We start from the raw sequence: 24,572 nt of genomic DNA, 5'->3' as shown, positions 1-24,572 counted from the left end.
TTCAACTACCTCTATGTCAATGATCAAGTTCACCGGTTGCTTTGTTAGGGCGTGAAGAAAGGACAAACAAACAAACGCACTTCTGCATTTATAATTTTATATATTAGTATTAGGATTTCTTAAATATAGTTCAACGGGTACATACCACGATAATATTTTAAAAAGGTTGATTAACCTCGAAAATCTTAGTTTAAAATCTTTAGTATAAGGATTTTCGCTACATTTTTCTATGGCTTTACGAGAACATTGATATACGGTTGGACCGTCTGTCAGTGTTCTCGTAACACAGAAGTTGATTCTAGCAACAATTATAAAACACATCACAATTTTAAATTACCGGTGTTATGGCGTGTCTACAAACTTCACTGTTAAGCAAAATAAATAAATCCCCTACAACCTATCTACCACCAGTGAAGTGCATAGAGTGCATGCACAGGGTATGCAGACGATATAAAATGAAGAAAATCACCAGTACGAGTTATAAATACTTAAGGGTAGGCTTTTTATAACTCTAACAATGCCTTTCCTTAAGTTTTTCATAACACTTACTGGAGATTTTCTTCATTTAATATGATATGCATACACATGATGCACGCCACTGGCTACCACCACCTTAATTATTTTTTATTTAAATACCGTCGAGTACGAACTTCACAGCCAAGCGCTTAGTGGAAATAAATCACATTTAATAAGACAATACAACACCATTTGATTTTTTATTAACCATATTTGAAGTTATACTTCTTTTGCGCGTTAGGGAAAAATGGTGAGACTAAATTTTTACGATACGCGAGCACACCTTCACAAAAAACCGACACTATGAAGTTAGCTATAGTATAAACATTTTAGTTTTTCTAAAAAAGGTTTGATAGTTGACTTTCAATAATTCAAACAATGCCTTCTTATTCTTCTTCTATCGTTAGTGTCGTTTTTTCTACAAACGAAATAAGGCGAAAGATATTTTTTTTTATCTTGTTACGCATAACTTTATTAAGTAAAACTTCTAACGCGTGTACATACGTACACACACGTTTTTTTTACCATTTGTTTTTCTTGACAGTCGATTGGCGCAGTGGGCAGCGACCCTGCTTTCTGAGTCGAAGGCCGTGGGTTCGATTCCCACAACTGGAAAATATTTGTGTGACGAACATGAATGTTTTTCATTGTCTGGGTGTTTATATTATAAGTATTTATGAATATTATTCATAAAAATATTCATCAGTTATCTTAGTACCCATAACACCAGCTACGCTTACTTTGGGACTAGATGGCGGTGTGTGTATTGTCGTAGTATATTTATTTATTTTTAACAGAGCAACTCTTCACAGGGCATGCAAGGAGCACGTCCTGCAACATATCGCCCCGTCTCCATAATTTTTAGGCGTAGGTGTTAAGCCTAATGCACCTGTAATTACACCGGAAACCTCGCCCTTCAGACCGGAACACAGCATTGCAACAATGCAAATAGTACTTCCATTGACGAGCTTTGTCACAAAGAGCTTTGTCTGTTAAATTAAATTAAAGTTAATTCGATTTCACACATCGCAAACTTGAATAAAACAAAGTATCATTAACAATGACGCGAAATCAACTAATGTTACACCCTCGCTTGAGTGCAAATTCGTAATTAACAAGCCATGGTTAAAGTGATCGATTAAAGATTGAATTCATCGATTAGCAACACCACTTGCGAATTACCGGTCTTTGCGGACATGACTCGTTTTTACAAGCGGTAATTCCCGACATCGTCTGTGGTGAAGTAGACTTTACGAGCTCAAGATACAAATCCAAATATGACGACGAAAATTTCGACAACCTGTCTGACGCAACGGTGAGCGCCGTAAATTAAAGTAGGACTAGATATAAATATACCAAGCGCGCCAAGATGACTGATGAATATTTTTATGAATAATATACATAAATACTTATAATATACAGATATATACCCAGACACTGAAAAACATTCATATTCATCATACAAACATTTTCCAGTTGTGGGATTAGAACCCACGTCACTTGGACTCAGAAAGCAGGGTCGCTGCCCACTGCGTCAAACGGCCGTCAAAAGGTGGTCCCTTGTTTGTATTTATTTTTCAAATTTTGGGTACTCCATTTATCGAGGAAGGAAGGAGAATCATTATCATTATCATCATCATCATCATTTCAACCAATCGACGTCCACTGCTGGACATAGGTCTTTTGTAGGGAGTTCCACAATCCACGGTCCTGGGCCGCTTGCCTCCAGCGGCTCCCAGCGAATCATCTGATGTCATCTGTCATACCAGCACCTTAAGACCTCAACGTCCATCGGTTCTCCGAGCTATATGCCCTGCCCATTGCCACTCCAGCTTCGCGACTCACTGAGCTATGTCGGTAACTCTAGTTCTTCAACGAATCTCCTCATTTCTGATTTGATCACGTAGAGATACTCCTAGCATAGCTCTCTCCATCGGCCGCTGAGTGACTCTGAGCCTTCTTATGAGGCCCATAGTTAGCGTCATGACAATGTCATGTCTTAAATCATCATCAAGATTAATAGGAGCATAGTACCAATTAAGAATTTGTTCAGGGGTTTTTTCCTTTTGAGAGCTTCCGCTGCGTGCGCGGCGTAACCGGTTAAAGTTTCGATAAAATCATGTAAGACAGAGTTGTTCCCCTTTAATAGAACTAAACAAAAGTCCGCGGCAGCATATGCATATATTTTAAGGTCTACTTATAAGCGGACGAAGTCGCAAGGGGCCGCTAGTTTTTTTTATATTACAAAAGATTTATTTGCTGACGTTTCATGTATATTTTGAACTTATTGAGATATCTTTTTTTTTAGTTTATTTATTTGAATTTCTAACTTAAACTGAACTCAGACAAATTTACAGTTATCTTGTATGTTTACAATAATTTCTAAAACAATTTATTTTTATATACCTAAAGTAAAGTAAATATATACTCGTTTATGCTGGTATTATATTGGTGAGTATGTAAATAAAATGTAATGTAGATTTGATTCGGTATAGTTTGTAAGAAAGATGGACGAAAAATAGACAATTGTCTCGCTTATGTTTTTGTTGAAAAAAGATATACTTACATACTATGTACCGATACGCTTGGATGCGGGCTATGTTTAATCGAGCATCAATTTATTAAAACATCAACTTTAAACCAATCATACTTTTTAAAGTTGACAACGTTTTAAACAGGTTGATCAATCATTTCGATTTCGAAAAAAAAAATTAACAACCGGGTAAGTTTGTTTTAAGATTTGGGCGGGTCTAGAATCCTCGTAAAGTAAAATTTAATAATCGCCCTCAACTCAATTCTATGCCATATTTGACATGTAATGTACGCATCGAAAGTGCCATCTATGTGCCTATTTGAAAAAATAAATATTTGACTTTGATCGCTTGCAACTAGGCCAAACAGCCGGTTCCATCAAAATTCCACATAAAATCTGCAGAGTGGTAGAGTCACTACAAACAGACTGACTTGACGTTTCAAAAGTGCTTATTAATTAGGCCTCCTTGAAATAAATGAATTTTGAATTTTGAATTTTAATTTGGACCAAAAAAACCAAAATCACCTTCTCGAAGACGGTAGGAAATGACGTAGCACAAATTTCGCGATATCATAGTGGAGATTCACCCCATTTGTGTACAACGGGGTCGCGGCTAACTAACCATGGTTAAAGTGATTGATTAGTTACACTGCTATTACCTACTTGCAGATCGGACATGACGAACTAATATTTTTTGTGTGTAGATAAAAATGAAGATGACCATAAGGCATACATAAGTTGTACTCTCTCGCTCTTTGTTTATATCTCTGTAACTACTTCTGTTATCTTACCAGTTGGTAAGTGATGATGAATACTGTGTCCATCAACCGAGGCGTAGGTGTTAAACCACATCACCTAAAACAACATCGGTAGTCCTTCCCCGGCTCTGTTACAAAAAGCTCTACTAGCACTAAAAGGATAAACACGTGAAATACTTTAACGTGGATTCGGAAGCACGGCAGTATGGCCAAGACCACTTTAAGGTATATAAATACTTAAATATACCTGCAGATAAACACCCAGAAGCTGAAAAACATTCATGTTTATCACACGCACATTTTCCAGTTGGTTTCGAACCCAGGCTCGCTGCCCACCGCGCCAATCGGCCGTCAAAAAAAGTACCTAAAATCTCTCCTTAAACTCAGAGAGCAGGGTTTCTGCCCACTGCTCAAATCGGCCGTCAATGTGTCTGCCCTTTTCTGGAACATTTTCGTAGTATTCTCGAACCGTCGTAGCTTAGGATTCAATGATGGAAATATGCCTCAGAAGAAAACCCAGTCTATCAGCCGATTGAAAGACGATTGTATATCATAGAAAAACAAAAATCTGTATTAAGTCAAATTCTTTCCCTAATTCACGACGATAATCCAATAAATCGCCGCATCACGATTAGCATATTATACCAATACTAGTTTGTAACTAAACGGAAGTGACCAATCGCGTGCGCCGCCGGAAGCCCCACCCCGCTCCGATCAACTTCCGGTCACGTGACGTCATTTACATGACAGTCGCGCGTGAGACGTCGGAGATGGAGGGCGCATGTATCGTTAGCCAAGGAAATGAGTTTTATTTTCAGTAGCTATGGTGAAAACAAAATAAATTAAAGGATATTCATTCCTTGTTAATAAAATGCCAATGTTAACTTCTTTGAGATTGAATATCCTTACAAAGAATTCGGTCAGAACTTTATTGTACTACGTAGCTGTGTAATAAAAAGAGTTTCATCGACGATATATATATTCCTACGTACAAATATGTGCAACTAAATCGACCCAACCAGCAACCAAAAACCAGCGCCATCTCTTAAAATATTCATGAACTACTAAATGCCTCGAATGAACTTAGTCGTATTTTAGTCACGTAGTGTTAGAACGGTTATACGAAAATAGCTAAATCTTAAGAGACCAGAAATCGCTTGTTGTATTCAGTTAAAACGTACTGTCAATTCGGCGACACAAGGTATTTCGGCACGATTGGTGCTCTTTTTATGTTTGCCACCAAAAATTTGGTGCTCTTTTTGTTTTTCTATGTACAGTCTGTAGGTAATAAGTCTATTGTGTGGGATAACAAATCCTAAAAGGGTCTTTCTTTTATGGCCAAATTGAGTGATAGTTTTGCGGAGACTAAAATATGGAAATTCAGTAAACGTTATATTTCTATTTCCCTGTGCTTGAGTACGAATTACTCATTATGCAGCCAAACCCTAAACCTTTTATCGTATTGCGTGTCGTATGAAATAACAGTAGCCCTACATTCTTACAATGTCAGGTTACATTTACCTCGAAATAGTTCGTAACAGAGACTGAATATGTATCTGTATATTATGTATATGTGAAACATTTTACACAACAATTATTTTACACGTGCAGTCTTTGGACACACTATACGCAGCGAACATACAGCGCCCTGCGAGTTCAGTACAACAATGTGCTGAGGTGGTGGAGGAGGCGGTGTTGAGGAAGCCACGACGCTGCAGCGCGTCAGATGTTTGCAGATGCGCGGGTAGATGACTTCTACGTCATCCGCAAGCGTGCTGCGTCAATGATGAGCAGGCTCGTGAGTAGCACCAACACCCTTCTCAGTACACTGGCATGCAGGTTGGACAGCTCTCTCTGGGGGTGCTGGGATGGTGTGCACGCGCTATAGGGGGGTCGCTCAGTTCGACTTTAAGGATTTTTTTTTTATAGAATAAGGTTGTTTTTAGTTGTTAAGTACTAACATAGATTTAACTACATTGTATTACTAACACGTTATGGACAAATGTCCGAAATGAAGATTATTATTATTTTTATTATATAAGTATGTAGTATTGCTTATATTTAGTAATTGACGTGTTTAAAAATCAACTGAACAACATTTTTTTTATAGTGTTTGTTGACGGACCAAGAATATGGCCCACCTGATAATAAGTGAAAAACCATCACCTATAACAGAACCTGGTATCTAACTCGGTAATGGAAGCTGAAGTTTATCACTGCCTATGCTATAGTATATATGTCGTAACGAATTTAAATTTAAAGTAAAGCTTTATACGATATAAAACAAAATAACGTTGATTCAAATTCAAATGCAATTCAAAATTCATGTATTTCAAATAGGCCTAATTTATAAGCACTTTTGAAACGGCAAGTCAGTCTGTTTGTAGTGACTCTACCACCGGTTCGGAAGGCAGATTCCACTGAGAAGAGCCGGAGGGAAACTCAGCAGATTGCTCTTTTCCAACATCATTTTACAGTTTAACAATCTTTAGAATTTTTCTGTTTTGTGAGAGATGAGAGTGGAGTGGCCTGCTTCCAAGCAGGCTTGTCGTTAAGGAATTCATCAATCGTGTAGTAACCACGATTTGTTAAATGTGTTTTAATATATTGTTTAAACTTTAGTAAAGGTAGATCTAAAATTACTTGCGGTATCATGTTATAAAAGCATATACCCATTCCCACTTCACATCACCCATCACACATTCAATTAAAATATAATCGTACAAAACGAGAGTTGAATGTTAAGATAACTGAAACAACTGCAAATCGACAATGAGACGATATCAATAATATATATTATATAAATACAAAGTTTATTGTCTGCTCAACATAAATTGCCTCATTCTTCACGTTTCGAGACAATGGACGAACGTATAACATGGAAGTGACCTTTATATTATGTTAATTCACTGTCAATATTTATTTTTGTTTGAATATAATACGCATGTGTATAGTTTATATTCATTAAATATGTAGGCTTGTCGCCACCTGACAGGTGTTTATAGATTTATATCATTTAGGTTTAGATAATATTACAATTATTTTAGCCTAATTTAGCACTAGGAATAAATTGGTTTATAATATTATGCTTATATTTATTTTATATGACGGCCGATTGGGGCAGTGGGCAGCGACCCTGCTTCCTGAGTCCAAGGCCGTGGGTTCGATTCCCACAACTGGAAATGTGTGAAGAACATGAATGTTGTTCAGTGTCTGGGTGTTTATATAAATATTATAAGTATTTGTGTATATCTATATAAATAAAAAATTGTTGATTTGTGTACGCTTCAAAAACTCAAAAAGTTCTGCACCGATCGAGCTGAAATTTTAGCATGATATATAATCCGCATCAAGGATTGTTTTTATCTATTTTTAGCATCAGTCACATATCCGCGGCCACGAAACTACAGTTTTTTTTACCGATCGATGTACCAGAGACCGCGCCATCTGTCGAAAGCGAGAAAAGCACTCGCTGACATATGTAATGTATTCTTTGTTTTGTTTCTCATTTCTCAACCATTCCATAAAAATGTGCCACAGCGAAGCGTGGCAGATTATTATTAATCAGTTATCTTACTAGACGTAACACAAGCTACGCTTACTTTGGCTATATGGCGATGTGTGTATTGTCGTAGTATTCTTATTTATTATTTACTTTATATCACTTATGCCCGTTTTTACTAAACCTAGGCATCTCCTTAATCAAATGCCTAACGATTTAGGTCATGCCTGTCAAAAAGAAACGTTTGAAACCAAATGAAAGAAGTGAATAACCGCCTTTTCGAGAAACACTACAAAAGTGGAGTAAATGCTTCAACATTACTCGTGTACACGGTTTCTGTATGTTCTTAATTCTGAGTATAGATCTATAAGAGGTTCACTTACGCCATTTCATACCTTTAGACCTAACATGCATATATCCCACGAGTTATGTATAAAATTATAAAATGTATTAAATTGGTTAAGTCATGTTATTAGTATATGTGTAAACTTTATATCGGAAAGAGCGAGACCTCCAAACACAGGTTTTTTCCAAACTTAAATGGAGGTCTCTGCCTATTGTTTTGTAATGAATTTTAGATAACAAATAAATATTTTTTTCATTTTCATTTTCATTTTCATGTATCCATTGCCACTTTAGCTTCGCAATTAAATTATATAATATAACCTATACTTTAATACGAGTAGATACGTGTATGTTATAACAAAAGTTTGCTACACGCGCGTTATGTACCCAGCTGTTACAATAACATTATACCTGCGTAACACTATAACACTATCACAATAACAGCAACAGTCTTTTGTGAGCTGATTATAGGTGAAACGAAGCGGAACAAGAAGACTGATTTTAATGAAAAGTGAATGTTATCAGAATAAAATTGATAACATTATTAACATCATCATTCTGAGGTCCTTATTAATAAGCCGACTTCGAGACCATAACTATTAAATATCATATAACGGCCGACTGGCGCAGTGGGCAGCGACCCAGCTTTCTAAGCCCAAGGCCGTGGGTTCGATTCCCACAACTTGAAAATGATTGTGTGATGAATATGAATGTTTTTCAGTGTCTGGGTGTTTATCTGTATAGTTATGTTTAATATATTAATAAAAATATTCATCACATTAGTACCCATAACTCGATGGCGATGTGTTTTTTGTCATATTTTATATTTATTTATGTGTTAGTCAACTAAATGTACCTCAGTATTGTTTTGTTTAACAACATTTGATATTTTAAACCACGAAATGTTAAGCGCCATACAAATCGTACGTAAACGTAAATCACCATAGACGTGATCTCCATTACGAGAAATGGATGGAACTTCAAACACTCATGACGTTTATGTTTCATAATTAAAAGATAGCAACGAATTGTATTTTATTCAGTACAAAACCCAGTTTAAAAACAAACATTCTAAACATCTGTGTCAACGTCAGTTACTTCATAAAAGCGTTTTGTGTAGCACAAAACTTTTATTAAGTCTAAAGAGAATAGAATTTTATAAGCAAATATTTTTGTTACTAGGTAAACCTGACACGTTGTGGATGTCTTATGCCTATTAATTTCCGTCAGCTGGAAGCTTTGGTGTATAATAATAGCTGGTGCCCGCGACTTTGGCCGAAATATTTGATTTCTCAGGCGATAAAAAACTCACGGGACTGTCTGCGCCTAACTAAATACTTTTATAGTAGACTAGTTGTTCGTTTGATTTTGTTTTTTGATATGGCATTCAATTTAGTTGTAGTTCTAAAAAAATTAAAGTATTCAGTATCGCTAAGCCTAATAAGGGGCTTGCTGCTGTCCGCTAAGCAATTCTGTCCTCTATCTCCAGCCACAGTTTGGGCAAAATTAAACACATATTATAACCTCTATAGTACAAAAATAATTATTCAAATCGGTTATAACGCGTTTCAGTCAGCATGCTATTCTCACTTAACCGTTAGAGAACTCAACACACCTTTGAAGTTTCCTGTGTTAAAGTGCACTATATATTATCTCAATGATTGAATCAATGTTTGGGAAGGCACTGGCCCCTAAGATACAGGATTTCCTAGTTTAGGGGTCAGGACTCCAAAGACTTATTGTACTGAGTTTTTCTAATAAATATTTTCTATTTTTCTATAATTGATCGGAGTTATGGTGTAAAATCGTCAAACACTTTCATCCCCTCTCCCTAAGGAACCGAGCTTTATGTCGGGATAAAAAGTATCCTATATTACTTCTAACACTTCCAAGAATATGTGTACAACGTTTGTTGTGGATCGGTTAAGTAGTTTTTACGTGAAAGCGTAACAAACAAACTTACATTGACATTTATAATATAAGTAGGGATAGGGAAGTAGGGATAGGGATATTAAATGACATAAGTGAAAAACCATCGCCTATAAATAAACAGAGCAATACTTCGCAGGGCATGCAAGGAGCACGTCCTGAAACATGCCGCCCTGTGCCGCTCAGTTTGAGGCGTAGGTGTTAAGCCTCATAAGCCTGTAATTACACCGGCAACCACGCCCTTTAGACAGGAACACAGCATTGCAACAATGCTGCTCAGCGGCAGAAATTTCTGGGCAGACGGATTGCTGATCGCAGTAGATAGTAGTAGTAGCAGAGAGGACGCTGCTGCCCTCTCAACGTTGTATTTCCTTTGTCGACAGATTCGACACCCGTGGGAAGATAAGAGGTGAATGTAATGTATTCAGACATGCCAACATCGCATGGCAACTAAAATTGTAAATGCTATAGTATCTAGAAAATGTAATAATCGTATTCTTAAGTTATGTTTGGAAATGTAAAAAAATGTTAAAAATCAATGCAGGCGCTAAGTACTACTTAAAGGGTCACTACACACGCGGCGGCCACGTGTCGGCAAACGGGGTCGCGACACACTTCATCCCCGCCCACCGCCAATCAGGAGGGTAGTCCGACCAAAATTGACGGTTTTCACCACCATTCCCGCTAAAATTACGTGATAACTATTCTACATATACTTTTATGTTCAGATGCAGTTTAGATGAAACAAGCAAGCAGTGGGAGCGAATGCAAGCAAGAAGTCCCTGTTTGAAATAGCAAAAAGACTTGCTATACCATGAGAACGACTTCTAATCTCCTTGTAAAAGAAAAAAAAATAACATGAAGTCCAAAAGGAGACTAGGTACATTCAACTCACGTTTCTTATATAAATGAAAAAATAACACAATAGACACAATATAAAAAACAAGCTTAATCCTACTATATTCTCCTAATATTATAAATGTAAATGTAAGTTTGTTTGGAACGCTTTCACGCGAAACTACTTAACCGATCATCATGAAACTTTGTACACGTATTCTTGGAGGTATCAGAAGAAACATAGGATACTTGTTATTAAAAAAATATATTTATTTTTACGAAAGATAAATAATGTTTGTCAAAAATCTCATGTATGACTCTATAGTCACATTTATTTCACATTTATAATATAACGAGATATAGATAGCCAAGTAAAGTGAGGTGTAGAGGTAGTATGTGGGTAGTAGGGGGTACTTCCTCTACACACCTCAGTTTAGCTTTGACTCCATTATCAGAGCATCCTCAGAAGAGCCTCATCGTCAAACCATCCTCTATCCAATAACTACAACAGACACCAAAAGGGGAGCCCCAACTACGTTTTTTTTTTAATTACTCTACTTTAATGCCTGGACTGCAATCTCACCTGGTGGTAAGTGATGATGCAAGTCTATGATGGAAGCAGGCTAAACTGTTAGGAACTATGTCAGTTATATTATAACCTTCGGTTGCTACGCGACATCGTACCGGAACGCGTAATCGCTTAGCGGCACGTCTTTGATGGTAGTATGGTAACTAGCCACGGTCGAAGCCTTCCTTCAGACCAGGTTAGATAAAATTCGGAAACAATAAATTCCCAAATTCCCCCTGCGGGGAATCGAACCCTCCAACTTAAAACCACAGCGCTGTCGTCAAAAATAATATCTTCTATAATTCACATAACTCTTGACTCTATCTAATAAATGTCTACCAAACAAATTAGTTTGTACACTCCGAGGCGTTGAGTTAGTCCCTGCGGTCTAAACGTGGGCGTGGTTGGCACGTGTGCGCGACCCTTAACTAAGGGTTGCGACACACTACGCGCAATGGCTTTTAGCTTAATTGCCGCAGTGAATTTATGGGTGATATAAATGCGGGGCAGTCTTATATGGATTTTTTTTATAGTTTTTAATTGTTTTAAAGGAGTGTCAGTCATTGGCAGTATTAATAAATAAATATTTATATTATTGTGCACAAAAGAAAAAAAGTAGTTACAGAGATATAAATACATATCAAGAGAGTACAATTTGGTGGCCTTATCGCTACATAGCGATTTCTTCCAGGCAAGCAATGGCGTAAAAGGAAAAAAACATAGAAAAGAGGTAGGTGGTGCATTAAATAAGATTTAAAATTATACAAATATATAAATAAAATCTTAATATATATAAATCTCCTGTCACGATGTTTGTCCGCGATGGACTCCTAAACTACTTAACCGATTTAAAATTTAATTGGCACACCGTGAGCAGTCTGCTCCAACTTAAGAGATAGGATAGCTTAGATCTTTAATTATAGTCGCAATTTTATTTTATTGCAATTTATTTGTCTATAATTAATTGACAGGCACATGTTATACATATATATAACTACTATACTCATTTAAGGCTTAGCGATACTGAATCATTTAAAAACAAAATCAACCGCAGACGAAGTCGCGGGCAACAGCTAGTATATATATATATATATATATAACATATAACATCCTCAATTTATATGAAAAACATAAATAATTAAAATGATCCGCTTCAGCGATGATCGGCTGATAGAGACAAATAATGATCCTTCACTAGTTTCTTTAGTTAGTTAGTATGAATGAATGAAAGAATTAATACTCTTTTACTGTACACCAAAGAAAAAAAAAGTAGGTACAGAGATATAAACATATAGCAAGAGTTCATTGTCTTAAAGCAGTACACATTTTCCTGACGTTATTATTTGGAGTTTTTAACTAGTAAGCGGATTAAACAACATCATTTGCTCCTCGGGACACAACGGGCAAACAGGCCCGGAAGCGCAAGTCTCGACCAGGAGCGGCGTTAAGTATGTTTAGCAGTCAATTTGTTGAATGTTCTATCACTCGAAGTATAACAAATAATAATAAATATACTACGACAATACACACATCGCCATCTAGCCCCAAAGTAAGCGTAGCTTGTGTTATGGGTACTAAGATGACTGATGATTTTTTTTATGATTTTAATAATATACATACAACCACCCAGACACTGAAAAACATTCATGCTCATCACACAAACATTTCCCAGTTGTGGGAATCGAACCCACGGCCTTGGACTCAGAAAGCAGGGTCGCTGCAAACTGCGCCAATCGGCCGTCGGCAGTTATGTAGGGCTATGAAGCCTCGGTTCAAGAATTATGTCTTTTTTGACCGTCTAAAACGTGCAAAATTCGCGTGCGCGTGCAGTCCGGTGGGGGCGCACGCTTATGTGAAAATTTTGCGACGACATTTGGAAACACGGAAAATTTTCAAAATTTTCCTGGAAATTAATTATTTTTTACTTTTGCAGGGTGGCGCATGTGATGATGCAAGTCTATGATAGAAGCGGGCTAAACTGTTAGGAACTATGGCAGTTATATTAAAAAGTAGGTACAGAGATATAAATACCTATCAAGAGAGTACAATTTGGTGGCCTTATCGCTACATAGCGATTTCTTCCAGGCAACCAATGGCGTAAAAGGAAAAAACATAGAAAAAAGGTAGGTGGTGCATTAAATAAGATTTAAAATTATACAAATATATAAATAAAATATATAAATATAACTATAATATATATATATATATATATATATATAATTACACACTTAAAATGATCCGCTTCAGCGATGATCGGCTGATAGAGACAAATAATGATCCTTCACTAGTTTCTTTAGTTAGTTAGTATGAATGAATGAAAGAATGAATACTCTTTTACTGTACACCAAAGAAAAAAAAAGTAGGTACAGAGATATAAACATATAGCAAGAGTTCATTATCTTAAAGCAGTACACATTTTCCTGACGTTATTATTTGGAGTTTTTAACTAGTAAGCGGATTAAACAACATCATTTGCTCCTCGGGACACAACGGGCAAACAGGCCCGGAAGCGCAAGTCTCGACCAGGAGCGGCGTTAAGTATGTTTAGCAGTCAATTTGTTGAATGTTCTATCACTCGAAGTATAACAAATAATAATAAATATACTACGACAATACACACATCGCCATCTAGCCCCAAAGTAAGCGTAGCTTGTGTTATGGGTACTAAGATGACTGATGAATATTTTTATGAATAATATACATATAATACTTATAATATACATACAACCACCCAGACACTGAAAAACATTCATGCTCATCACACAAACATTTCCCAGTTGTGGGAATCGAACCCACGGCCTTGGACTCAGAAAGCAGGGTCGCTGCAAACTGCGCCAATCGGCCGTCGGCAGTTATGTAGGGCTATGAAGCCTCGGTTCAAGAATTATGTCTTTTTTGACCGTCTAAAACGTGCAAAATTCGCGTGCGCGTGCAGTCCGGTGGGGGCGCACGCTTATGTGAAAATTTTGCGACGACATTTGGAAACACGGAAAATTTTCAAAATTTTCCTGGAAATTAATTATTTTTTACTTTTGCAGGGTGGCGCATGTGATGATGCAAGTCTATGATAGAAGCGGGCTAAACTGTTAGGAACTATGGCAGTTATATTATAACCTTCGGTTGCTACGCGACATCGTGCCGGAACGCGTAATCGCTTAGCGGCACGTCTTTGACGGTAGTTTGGTAACTAGCCACGGTCGAAGCCTCCCTTCAGACCAGGTTAGACAAAATTCGGAAATTACAAATTCCAGAATTGACTCAGACGGGAATTAAACCCTCCAGCTTAAAACTCGCTCACCGCCAGAAGGTCGTGAGAACGAGCATGAGCCATAAGTCCACCAAATAGTTGTACTCTCTTGCTCTAGTATGTTTCATCATCATAATCATATCAACCCGATTACTGACCCACTACAGGGCACGGATTTTCTCCCACAATGAGAAGGGTTAAGGCCCACCACGCTGGCCCACTGTGTATTGGTGGGCTCCACACACCTTTGAGAACATTATGTAGAACTCTCAGACATGCAGTTTCCTCACCATGTTTTCCTACACCGTTTAAGCGGGTGATATTTAAAACTTAAAACGCACATAACTTAGAAAAGTTAGAGGTGCTTGCTGGAATTCGAAGTCGGGCCCCTGAAAGAGAAGTCGAGCTCCTACCCCCAGTTGGTAGTATGTTTATATCTCCTTAAGTACCTTTGGTGTACAATAAAAGTGTAATATACGAAGGTTTAAGTTTTATTTTAAAGGTGCAGGTTAAAGAATCATTTATTTCTCCTTAAGAATAATTTTACATATTCACTTACAGAGAAATCATATTGATCTAATTTTATTTGATTAGCAATCATATTAAACTTATTATTAGGTATACATATAAATTATTAAAAATCTACCCTCAGAAACTTTGATATCCGTATGTTGCGAAATGCGAAGTCGTTTCCATAGTGTAGTTATACGCGGTATTACAACTGAGATAATATGCTATTTTTTAGTTTGCGTTTGAAAATTGTAAACGACTTCGCATTTTTCACTTCCGTGGGTAAATTGTTTTAGAGTTGTACTCCTTCAAATTTCACATTTATTTTCTAAGGATTTAATTTTAAAAACAGTATTGAAGCCTCTCGAATGATTAGGCCTACTCCTAAGCCCACCAACAATGCCCTACCGCAAGACATCCCTTTCAAAATTCAATAACACCCCTATAAAACGCCGCATCTTTCAATAAACATAATCGCGTGTAACCCCGAGAAGAGCGAAATTTGACGCACCCCAAACTAAGGGTTAGTTCGATTGTCGCTCACGTTTTGACAGTGAAAACTGTCAACTGTCAAAAGCAGTCTACGAGGTTTAAACTATACACGTTCCATTTTCGAACGCTTTTCATATTTGTGCCCTTTGTGTATGGAGGGACAATCTTTTAGATGCAATTCAGCTTTGTCCCCGTAGCATTTAGGGGTTAAATGCAGTCTTTTGAGAAAATTGGAAAGAGTGTTTTGTAATATTGCTTTTGTACTTTGAAAAACTTTTTTATTAAGCGAAAAACTCTCATTAATTTTGCTATCTTTTATCGGATTATGAAGAATTTTGACAAATATTTGAACTGCAGTTTATCCTAAAGATCAATATGAAACAAGACAAACAGTCTAGTCGTCAAAAAAATCGGCTTGAAATAACGGCTGTGAACCTAGTTTCGTAGAAGACTAAGAAGTAGGTATAAATGTTCGAAAACGTAACAAACAAACAAACTGATTTGCACTCAAATTTCTTTATTCATGTAGTAGGCCTAAATGAATAAAGAAATTTGAGTGCACAGGCACTTATGAAGCGTTCATACATATACGTTTACATAATTGAAGGGAAATGGTGATAACTTCGTTCGCCAACTTAATCCTAAAGCTACGAGGGCTCCAAACGCGCCCTGGTCTAGGAAAGAGCCCACAACAAACTTAGCCGGGTGATTTTTTTTTGTTATAACCATCTCAGTTTATTTATATTAAGCTATGAACCTAGAGCAATTAAACTTATAATGTTAGTTAGGATAATCAAGATATCATCATCTTCATTTCAACCTATTACCGGCGCACTTCAGGGCACGGGTATCAGTGGCGTACATAGAGGGTATGCACAGGGTCTATTATGGCAGATTAGAGTTATAAAAAACTTAAGGATAGGCATTGTAAGAGTTATAGAAAGCCTAACCTTTAGTATTTATAACTTGTACTGGAGATTTTGTCCATTTTATATCATCTGTGTGTGGATTGGCGGACTTCACACACCTTTGATAACATTATGGAGAACAGTTAGACATACAGGTTTCCTCACGATTTTTTCCTTCACCGTTGAACCAAGTATAATTGTTTAATTGTGTGTCAGCGGCGAATATAAACGTACCTATGGTATGAAGGTCCGGAATTCTCACCACGCAAATCCGACTGCCACTTTCCAGATTTTAATCCTATTATGCAACTGATGGTAATTAAGTTACCGCTTATACAATTCCAATGAATAGTAGCCTCAGATATTTTAACTTACCGATTGTCGAAGAGTTCAGTTTACAGCCTCTTTTAACCGAATATGATCTAAAATTTAAAATATGTAATATAATATATAATGACATTGATTGATTGACATTATATAATCTAATAATTTAAAATGACATTGTGAGATGGTGATAACAAAAAAAAAACACCCGGCTAAATTTGTTGTGGGCTTCTTCTTAGACCAGGACGCGTTCGGAACCCTCGTAGCTTTAGTTTTAAGTTTACGAATGTGGTTATCGCCATCATCACACTACCGTGTAATTCTTATGTACGCATCAAAAGTGCCATCTATGGGCCTACTTGAATAAAGATATTTTTGACTTTGACTTTAAAAACCTTTAACTAAAATGCGATACGGTAAGGTGTAAAAAATTTTTTTAACTATTGGATTTTTGAATTACGCTTAATTTTCATGATATTATTTTAATTACACGACATCGTATCGGAGCGCTAAATCGTTTTGCGGCACATCTCTGTGGGTAGGGTATAAACCAACCACGGCGAAATCCTCCCACCCAGACAGTAAACAATACTGAAATTATTAATTCCCAAATTACCTTCGCCGGGGATCGAACCTGGGAACTCCCACTTAAAACCACAGCGCTCACCACTGCGCCCGGGAGTTTGACAAAACTGTTTACTTCTTAACGGAAACACAACTATTTCAAGTACTCTGGCCATTTTAAGAAAGTCTCGGTCACTAGCCCCAACAAAAAGCTCGGCCGCGGTCACGACTTTTTTCCGTGACTCCTAAACTATGAATTGGTGACGAGATCTATAAGAAACACCTATTGTAACAAATTTTATTATTATTATTGGTATAAAAGATGTGCCTAACTCTTGTATTTCACTAATAGGCTCGTGATATCTACGCTGTGATTATTTAGAAAAGTCCAATAATGCAGCGATCTGATCTTAGTTTTAGGCGCTGATTCTCTGTACATTCTTAACTTTCGTACTTTGAACCACGATTTGTGACTTCATAATTGGTACTTGATTGGTCATCTCACTTTAGAGAGGTGAGAAAAGGTCAGGATTTACGTGACAACATGCATGTTTCGCGCAGTTAAGATTATTAAGAAATGTAATGTAAAAAGAAATGAATGTTTTATAATGCGATTAAGATGAAAACTTATACATAATATTATCTTAAATATTAAGTATTCATATTATGTTCATAAAAACAAACTTACAAATTAACGATTTGTCAGTGAGATTGTAAAATTTTGTCTTAGTGTTATATTTCAATGATTTCAAACTGCATTTTAGATAACAGATAACGGCAATGTCGGAAGCCTAAGTGGAACTGTTGAAATGTACAAGACACAAATGACTAAACGCACAATTGGCATTGGATACTTCTAATTGACTGGGCTATGCAGCGGTGTTTGCTCAGAAATTCGATAGGACAAAGGTTAAGTTCAAAATCTCGTAGAAAGATAAACAATCGTTTAGCTATTTTTTTTTATTGTTGACAAGTTTGTACTATAATCGCAACTGATGTACCGATAATCTGATGTTTCAGACAACGAACGCGCTAAGTAGATATAAAGCTAAACAATACACAATAGTATTCTTTGGCTCTGAAACCTGGTCACTAACTATGGACTTGAAGAGCAGAAGCAAGAAAGCTCAGAGTCATGGCCGCTCCACACGACGCGTTGCAACGACGCAACGTAAAGACGACGCTTAGTCCCCTACATGGATACAAATTAAAAAGATAATACTAATCTCATAGAAGTATAAACGATCGTTTCGCTAGTTTTTTTATTGTTGACAAGTTTTTACTATAATCGCACCCGATGTAATGCTTATTCTTTAGATAACTAACACGCTAAGTATATGTAAAGCTAGACGACAACCAATAGTTACACTTCGGCTTTGAAACCTGTTCACTAGCTACGGACTTGATGAAGAAGCTCAGAGTCACGGCCGCTGCACACGACGCTTAGCAATGTCGCACCGTAAAGGCGACGCATTTGCCACGGCGGGGGTGCCAACAAAAACACGGCGTGGCGGCGCAACGCGTAGACACCTATGGTTACAATTTACGCAGAAAGTACTAATCTCATAGAAATATGAACGATCGTTTAGCTAGTTTTTTTTATTGTTAACAAGTTGGTCCTATAATCGCAACCGATGTGCCGATAATTCTTAAGATAACGAACACGTTTAGTAGATGTAAAGCTAGACGACACTCAATAGTCAAAACCTAAACATGGTCACTAATAGTTAGTGACCATGTTGAGTTGATAAGAAAGCTCAGAGTTACGGCCGCTCCACACGACGCGTTGAAACGACGCACCGTCGTTTTGGCGTCCACAGGGTGCGGCGTCGCAGCGTCGCCACGGCGACGTTGCCGACAAATTAACGCGGCGTGGCATAGACCCATACATTACAATCCAATTGCATCACACTTAAAACTAAAATTTTTAGTGACGTATTAAATCATAACATTTGTGGTCGAAAAATTAAAAAAAAACTGGTAAAAATGATTTCCCACTTTGCTAGAGAGGGTGGTCCATTAGTATTTTGTGATTACAACAACACACGTATTATACAATAAAACACTTTATGGCGTTTAATGATACGTTATTTAAGGCCTTAAAGAATGGTTTAAACAAAGCAAACCTTATAATCCTACTTTAATAGTTCGGATAATGGCTCGCGGGTCGCTCAAGCAAGAGCACTCTGGTGAAATACAAATACGGTTCAAAATTGAAGAAAAATTAAAATAGTTTATTTGGGTAAATAAAATTACTGTAAAAGTTAATGCCTGGAGCCTTCTTTTAAGAGTAGTTTTAAAGTGCTTAGTAGTTTTCACGCGCACGCGTGTGTGTGTGTGTGTGTCTGTGTGTGTGTGTTTGGGTGGGTGTACCATGTATGTGTGTTTGTTCGGTGAGCGATTGCCTGCCTGGGAAAAAAATAAGCGTAGCTTGTGTTATGGGTACTAAGATGACTGATGAATACTTTTTTATGAATAATATACTTAAATACTTAGAATATACATATAAACACCCAGACACTGAAAAACGTTCATGCTCATCACACAAATGTGTGCCGTGGACTCAGAAAGCAGGTTCGCTGCAAACTGCGCCAATCGGCCGTCAAACTTTTTACTTTAGGTACTTAAATTACGTTAACTTGATGGTGAGTTGAAAACCATAGCCTATAAACAGCTCGCAGGAACATATCTGTGATGCTCGTGCAATAGATCGCAGCGTCGGATTGCCTGTGAATGGGATCTTTAAAGGCTGCTTAGAAAAGCTTAGTTAAGTTCGAAATGTATAGGTACTTACCAGCCCTTAAGGCGTCCATAGGCACACTGGGGTACGGTATTGAGTAGGGGTAGCCCTCCTTCCTCAGAGTTTTCGGTTTCCTCCGCGGCCTGTACTTGTAGTCGGGGTGTTCCTTCATGTGCATAGCTCGCAGCCTTTTGGCCTCGTCGATGAACGGCCTCTTCTCGTCTTCAGTAAGAAGTTTCCATTCTGCACCTGTGGGTAATACGTGATAGTAAATAAATTGTACCGGAAAATAAAAAAAAAATTACAATGCTATTGACTCCTGTTAGATCTACCAGACTAACCAAGACACCAGCAATGTACTAGCGACTGTTTAGAACTTATTAAATGGTGTAAAGTCATCTTATACTAAACAATAACAGAAAAATAATGAAATAAATAAAAAAAATATCAAAAAAAACTAAATGATTCAAAGTAATTATCAAGTACTAGCTATTGCCCGCGACTTCGTCTGCGTTTGATATTGTTTTTTGATGTGGGATTCAATTTAGTTGTAGTTCCAAAAAAGTTTAAAGTATTCAGTATCGCTAAGCCTTAAATGAGGGGTTTGCTGCTGTCCGCTAAGGAGTTCTGTCTTCAATCTCCAACCACATTCATAAGATCTACACAAAGTTTGGGCAAAATTAAAAACATATATAGTACCTCACAACCTCTATAGTACAAAAATAATTAATTAAATCGGTTATAATTTGTCGGAGTTATGGTGTAAAATCGTCAAACACTTTCATCCCCTCTCCCAAAGGAACCGAGCTTAATGTATTTTTCTAACACTTCCAAGAATATGTGTACAAAGTTTCATGAGGATCAGTTAAGTAGTTTTTGCGTGAAAGCGTAACAAACAATCATACATTCACATTTATAATATTAGTAGGGAAGTAGGGATAGGGATTATCAAGTAAAGTACTTGTCTACAAGACAAGTATTTTCAGACTCCTCGACACGATCTTAGATCGAATATAAGTTAAAAGTACGAAGTAGCATTGATGTTAAAACATGTGATGATAATATATACAGATATAAAAGAAATAATTGACTGTCTCATGCTCGCGACAGTCAGATATAATAATAGATGAAAAAAGCCTCTTCAGAAAACAAAAGGTTTTGGATATGAATAGATAAAACAAACCATCCGTCCCACTATTATGACACAGGGACAAAAAGAGAAAAGTAATTTGCTCTAACCATCCTTCATTGCGCAGACAAAGCCTTTGATCGATACAATATAATCGAAAGCACGAACGACCTGTCTCCCAACCCGATTCAAAGAGACCAACCAACCCTTTGTCTCCCCCCATTTATAGAAGGCTGTATTCATCGTATCGATACCGTGGAGGGGCGCCACCGGCCATTGAAATAGACAAGACAATCCTGATTCAGCGGGGTATAAAAGCGAAAACAATGTCGCCAACATAGAAAGGAACAATCCGGTCGCAGGACCATCTCTTGTCCCGCTCCCCCGCACCCGAATTCGCCAGCGAGCGAACGGGAAGGGCACAACAATGGCGGAAAGCGCCGCCTAATGACGAATTTGCGCTTTTCATTCCGCTACAGAAGTTTTTCCCGGTTCCTCATTATTGTCGATACTTCTGGGAGCGTACTGTTGCCTTTTGTGGGGATGATAAGGATCGTGTACTTGCCGTCTATTATATGTTACGTCAAACGAGACTCGTGGTCGAAGATGCGATATGAAAACTCTTTGTAATTTCCTTTTTGGGACATGCTTCTTTAAAAACGGTTTGTCGTTCTATTCCAGAGATTACAATGATTCTGTATTCGAAAGAGATATTTTTAAATCCATATTTAATAATGTGAAAGCAAAAAAGATGACTGTCTTGTGATTTTTGCCTCGTTTTTGATCTTCCAAGCGGCACTAATATATACATTTTTTTAAAGTGATTTTCAAAGAATATTTAAAATAAAATTCATACCTAATCAGTGTCGTTATGCACAGAGACGTCCTAAGTTTGACCTCTTTGACTGTCTGAGAATCTAGTTAGGTACTTATCGTAACACTATACCTACCGACAAAGATGTACCGCATGGAGATTTAGCGTTCCGATGAGATAGTAAGGAGTTTAATATAACTGCCATACCCTGTATAGTTTAGTCCGCTACCACCTTTCGAATGAATCACAACTGCTGTCAAAGGCTAACTTGTAGGAGGGGTATAAAAATATTTGAAAAAGATGCCATAATAATATTTAATTGTAAACAGATTTATTGTAAATCATTAAATAAAAATACAGTTTAATCGGAAATCCGAATTTACGTCATATTGAACTTGCAAGATTTGATGTTGTGACAATTAAATAAAAGCTTGTAATAATGCATAAATTATGACGTAAGAAAACAAAGAAATCACCCGATTACAGTTTTTTATAAGGTCACTTTTGAAACCTTGTATTTAAATTATTTTTTCATCCCTTTGCCCCACAGAGTAGCCACCATCCACACGTAAGCCAACTTGACCCATTTGATTATACAAAATGGCGACTCGCATTCCCAGTCGGTTGGAAAATAATTTTTAATTTAATTAACAATTACCGCGGCACGTGCGCCGAGTGTTGCCACTCTACAATAATTATTTCCTACATCCCGCCTCGGGGAGAAACAATGGCAACATTGAATAACGATCGCATGCAGAAACAATGTAGCTAGGAAATGTATTGTAGCCCGCGACTTCTTCTGTATATCAAAACGTTCCATTATAGTTTTGATTAATGTAAGTTTACCTACTCTTTTATTTTACCTCAGATGATTTGATTTATATTTTTTACTGTTAACTTCTTTTATTATTTTCTCATTGATTTGGTTTTTCGTTTTGATTTTCTATCAACAATTTTAGTCTGTTTGTATAACTTTCTACATTTAATGACCAGGGTCCATCTGAAGGTAAGTCGCCTATAAATAGGGCAACCCTTCGCAGGGCATGAAAGGAATACGCCCTGCAAAGTGCCACCTTAAGTCTATCAACCTGCCTCAAACACAGCATTGCAACAATGCTGCTTAGCGGCAGAAATAAGCATGGCGATAGTACTGCCCCGAACGAGCTCCGCCACAAAAAGCACTGCTACTAAAGTCAAAGTCAAAAGTCAAAAATATCTTTATTCAAGTAGGCCCATAGGTGGCACTTTTGATGTGTACATAAAAATTACACGGTAGTGAGATGATGGCGATAACCACATTCGTAAACATAAAAATAAAGCTACGAGGGTTCCAAACGCGTCCTGGTCTAAGAAGAAGCCCACAACAAACTTAGTCGAGTGTTTTTTTTTTGTTATCACCATCTCACAATGTCATTTAAAATTATTAGAGTAACCTGGTTAGATATAAATAATTTAAGCAATAATTCACACCCAAGCTTTTTTATCGATTACGTAGTCCTTTAAACTATATTAGGACTTTTCTATAAGCTTACGTTTAATACAAACTTTGAACTTTTTAAGAGACATCTCCAAGATGTCAATGGGTAGTAGGTACTTATTGTAGAATTGTATGCAATTTCCTTTAAACTCATTATGAATTTTATGTAACTGTAAATTGCACTGTAAGTTTATTCTTACTTCTAATGTTTAAATTATTGCAGTCACATTTTTTCTTAAATTTAGAACGTACATTAAATTTGCAAATATGTACTGACTATACACTGTCATTATTTTATTTTAAAACGACTTCTACTCGTATTTCTACTATAGCGATAGATGAGATAATGGGTAGAGATAAATTAGCAGTCTTATAGGACGTAGGATATCTCTGCTCAATGTCAAGATCAACAGATACTTTCGCATCAACAATATTAGTATGTACGTATGGATTTATTAGGTTAGTACGGAGGGCGTGATCACTGTTACGCAGTTTTAAACTTAAGTGATCATCGTTTTATTATGTTTTTGTTCACAAAAAAAAAGTATAGTTAATCCTTTTTTTCACTCTATGACCAATGGCATTTGTTGTTTTTTCTTTGTTAGTTTTCACAATTTATGTTATTTTCTCCTAGATTAGATCGCACTAGCAAATTTGATAATGCAGCTGAGAAATGTATTCCCATTCACATTATTATGGATTCTATTAAAGGGAAACTATTTTACTGTGACATTTTTAAGTGTTCTATTTTCCACCACCTTTTATTTTGTTTTCTTTTTTTCCTTTCTCCACTCGACTGTTTCTCTGTTTTCTCCTTGGGTTAATTTACGCCTCAAATTGTAAAATTGACATTTAAACATCTCGTGAACATCTGGACTCTATCAATCGTCGACATCTAGCGAATCCGTATCGATAAACAAACATACACTGTAATTGATATTCACGGTTGTCAGACTTCATTTAGTGCGAAAGCGTCTCTAACAATAAACTAACATCACTCATACAATATCAACACTTAGCCATGATTTGAAAGTGAAGTAGGTATCAATCGGGAATGTTAAAAAAATATAAAACTCTATAACTACATAGACAGTAAAAAGATTCTAAGAACTAAAGCCGTATGTAAAGAGTTCATACCAGAAATATTTATTCTTAGTTCTTATTATTATCTTTATATATATAAAATTTTACCGTACGTGTGTATGTCACTGAACTCCTCCTAAACGTTTGGACCGATTTGAATGAATGGTTTAGATTCACAAATCAGCCTGACAGATGGCGCTGGGGTCGGTATCTGGGTTATTTATCTATACTGCAACTAAACGGCTGATTTATTCAGGTACGAGTCTGATTTGCAAAATTCTTTCAGTTTTGGATAG

The 24,572-nt window shown here is 36.8% G+C and overlaps 1 protein-coding gene across 1 annotated transcript in view; it reads right to left on the bottom strand.

The window, feature by feature from the left end:
- The window catches only part of LOC120637106 (transcription factor SOX-21-like), a 76,312-nt gene that overhangs the window by 22,366 nt on the left and 29,374 nt on the right, over nt 1–24,572 (bottom strand). Inside the window, exon 3 of the mRNA XM_039908755.1 lies at nt 19,828–20,022. Coding sequence (XP_039764689.1) covers nt 19,828–20,022 — 195 coding nt within the window. The remainder of the gene's footprint in view (nt 1–19,827; nt 20,023–24,572) is intronic.

The sequence above is a fragment of the Pararge aegeria genome, chromosome 3 (assembly GCF_905163445.1).
Source record: "Pararge aegeria chromosome 3, ilParAegt1.1, whole genome shotgun sequence".
Classification (NCBI taxonomy): domain Eukaryota; kingdom Metazoa; phylum Arthropoda; class Insecta; order Lepidoptera; family Nymphalidae; genus Pararge; species Pararge aegeria.
This window is presented reverse-complemented; position numbering and strand designations above follow the sequence as displayed.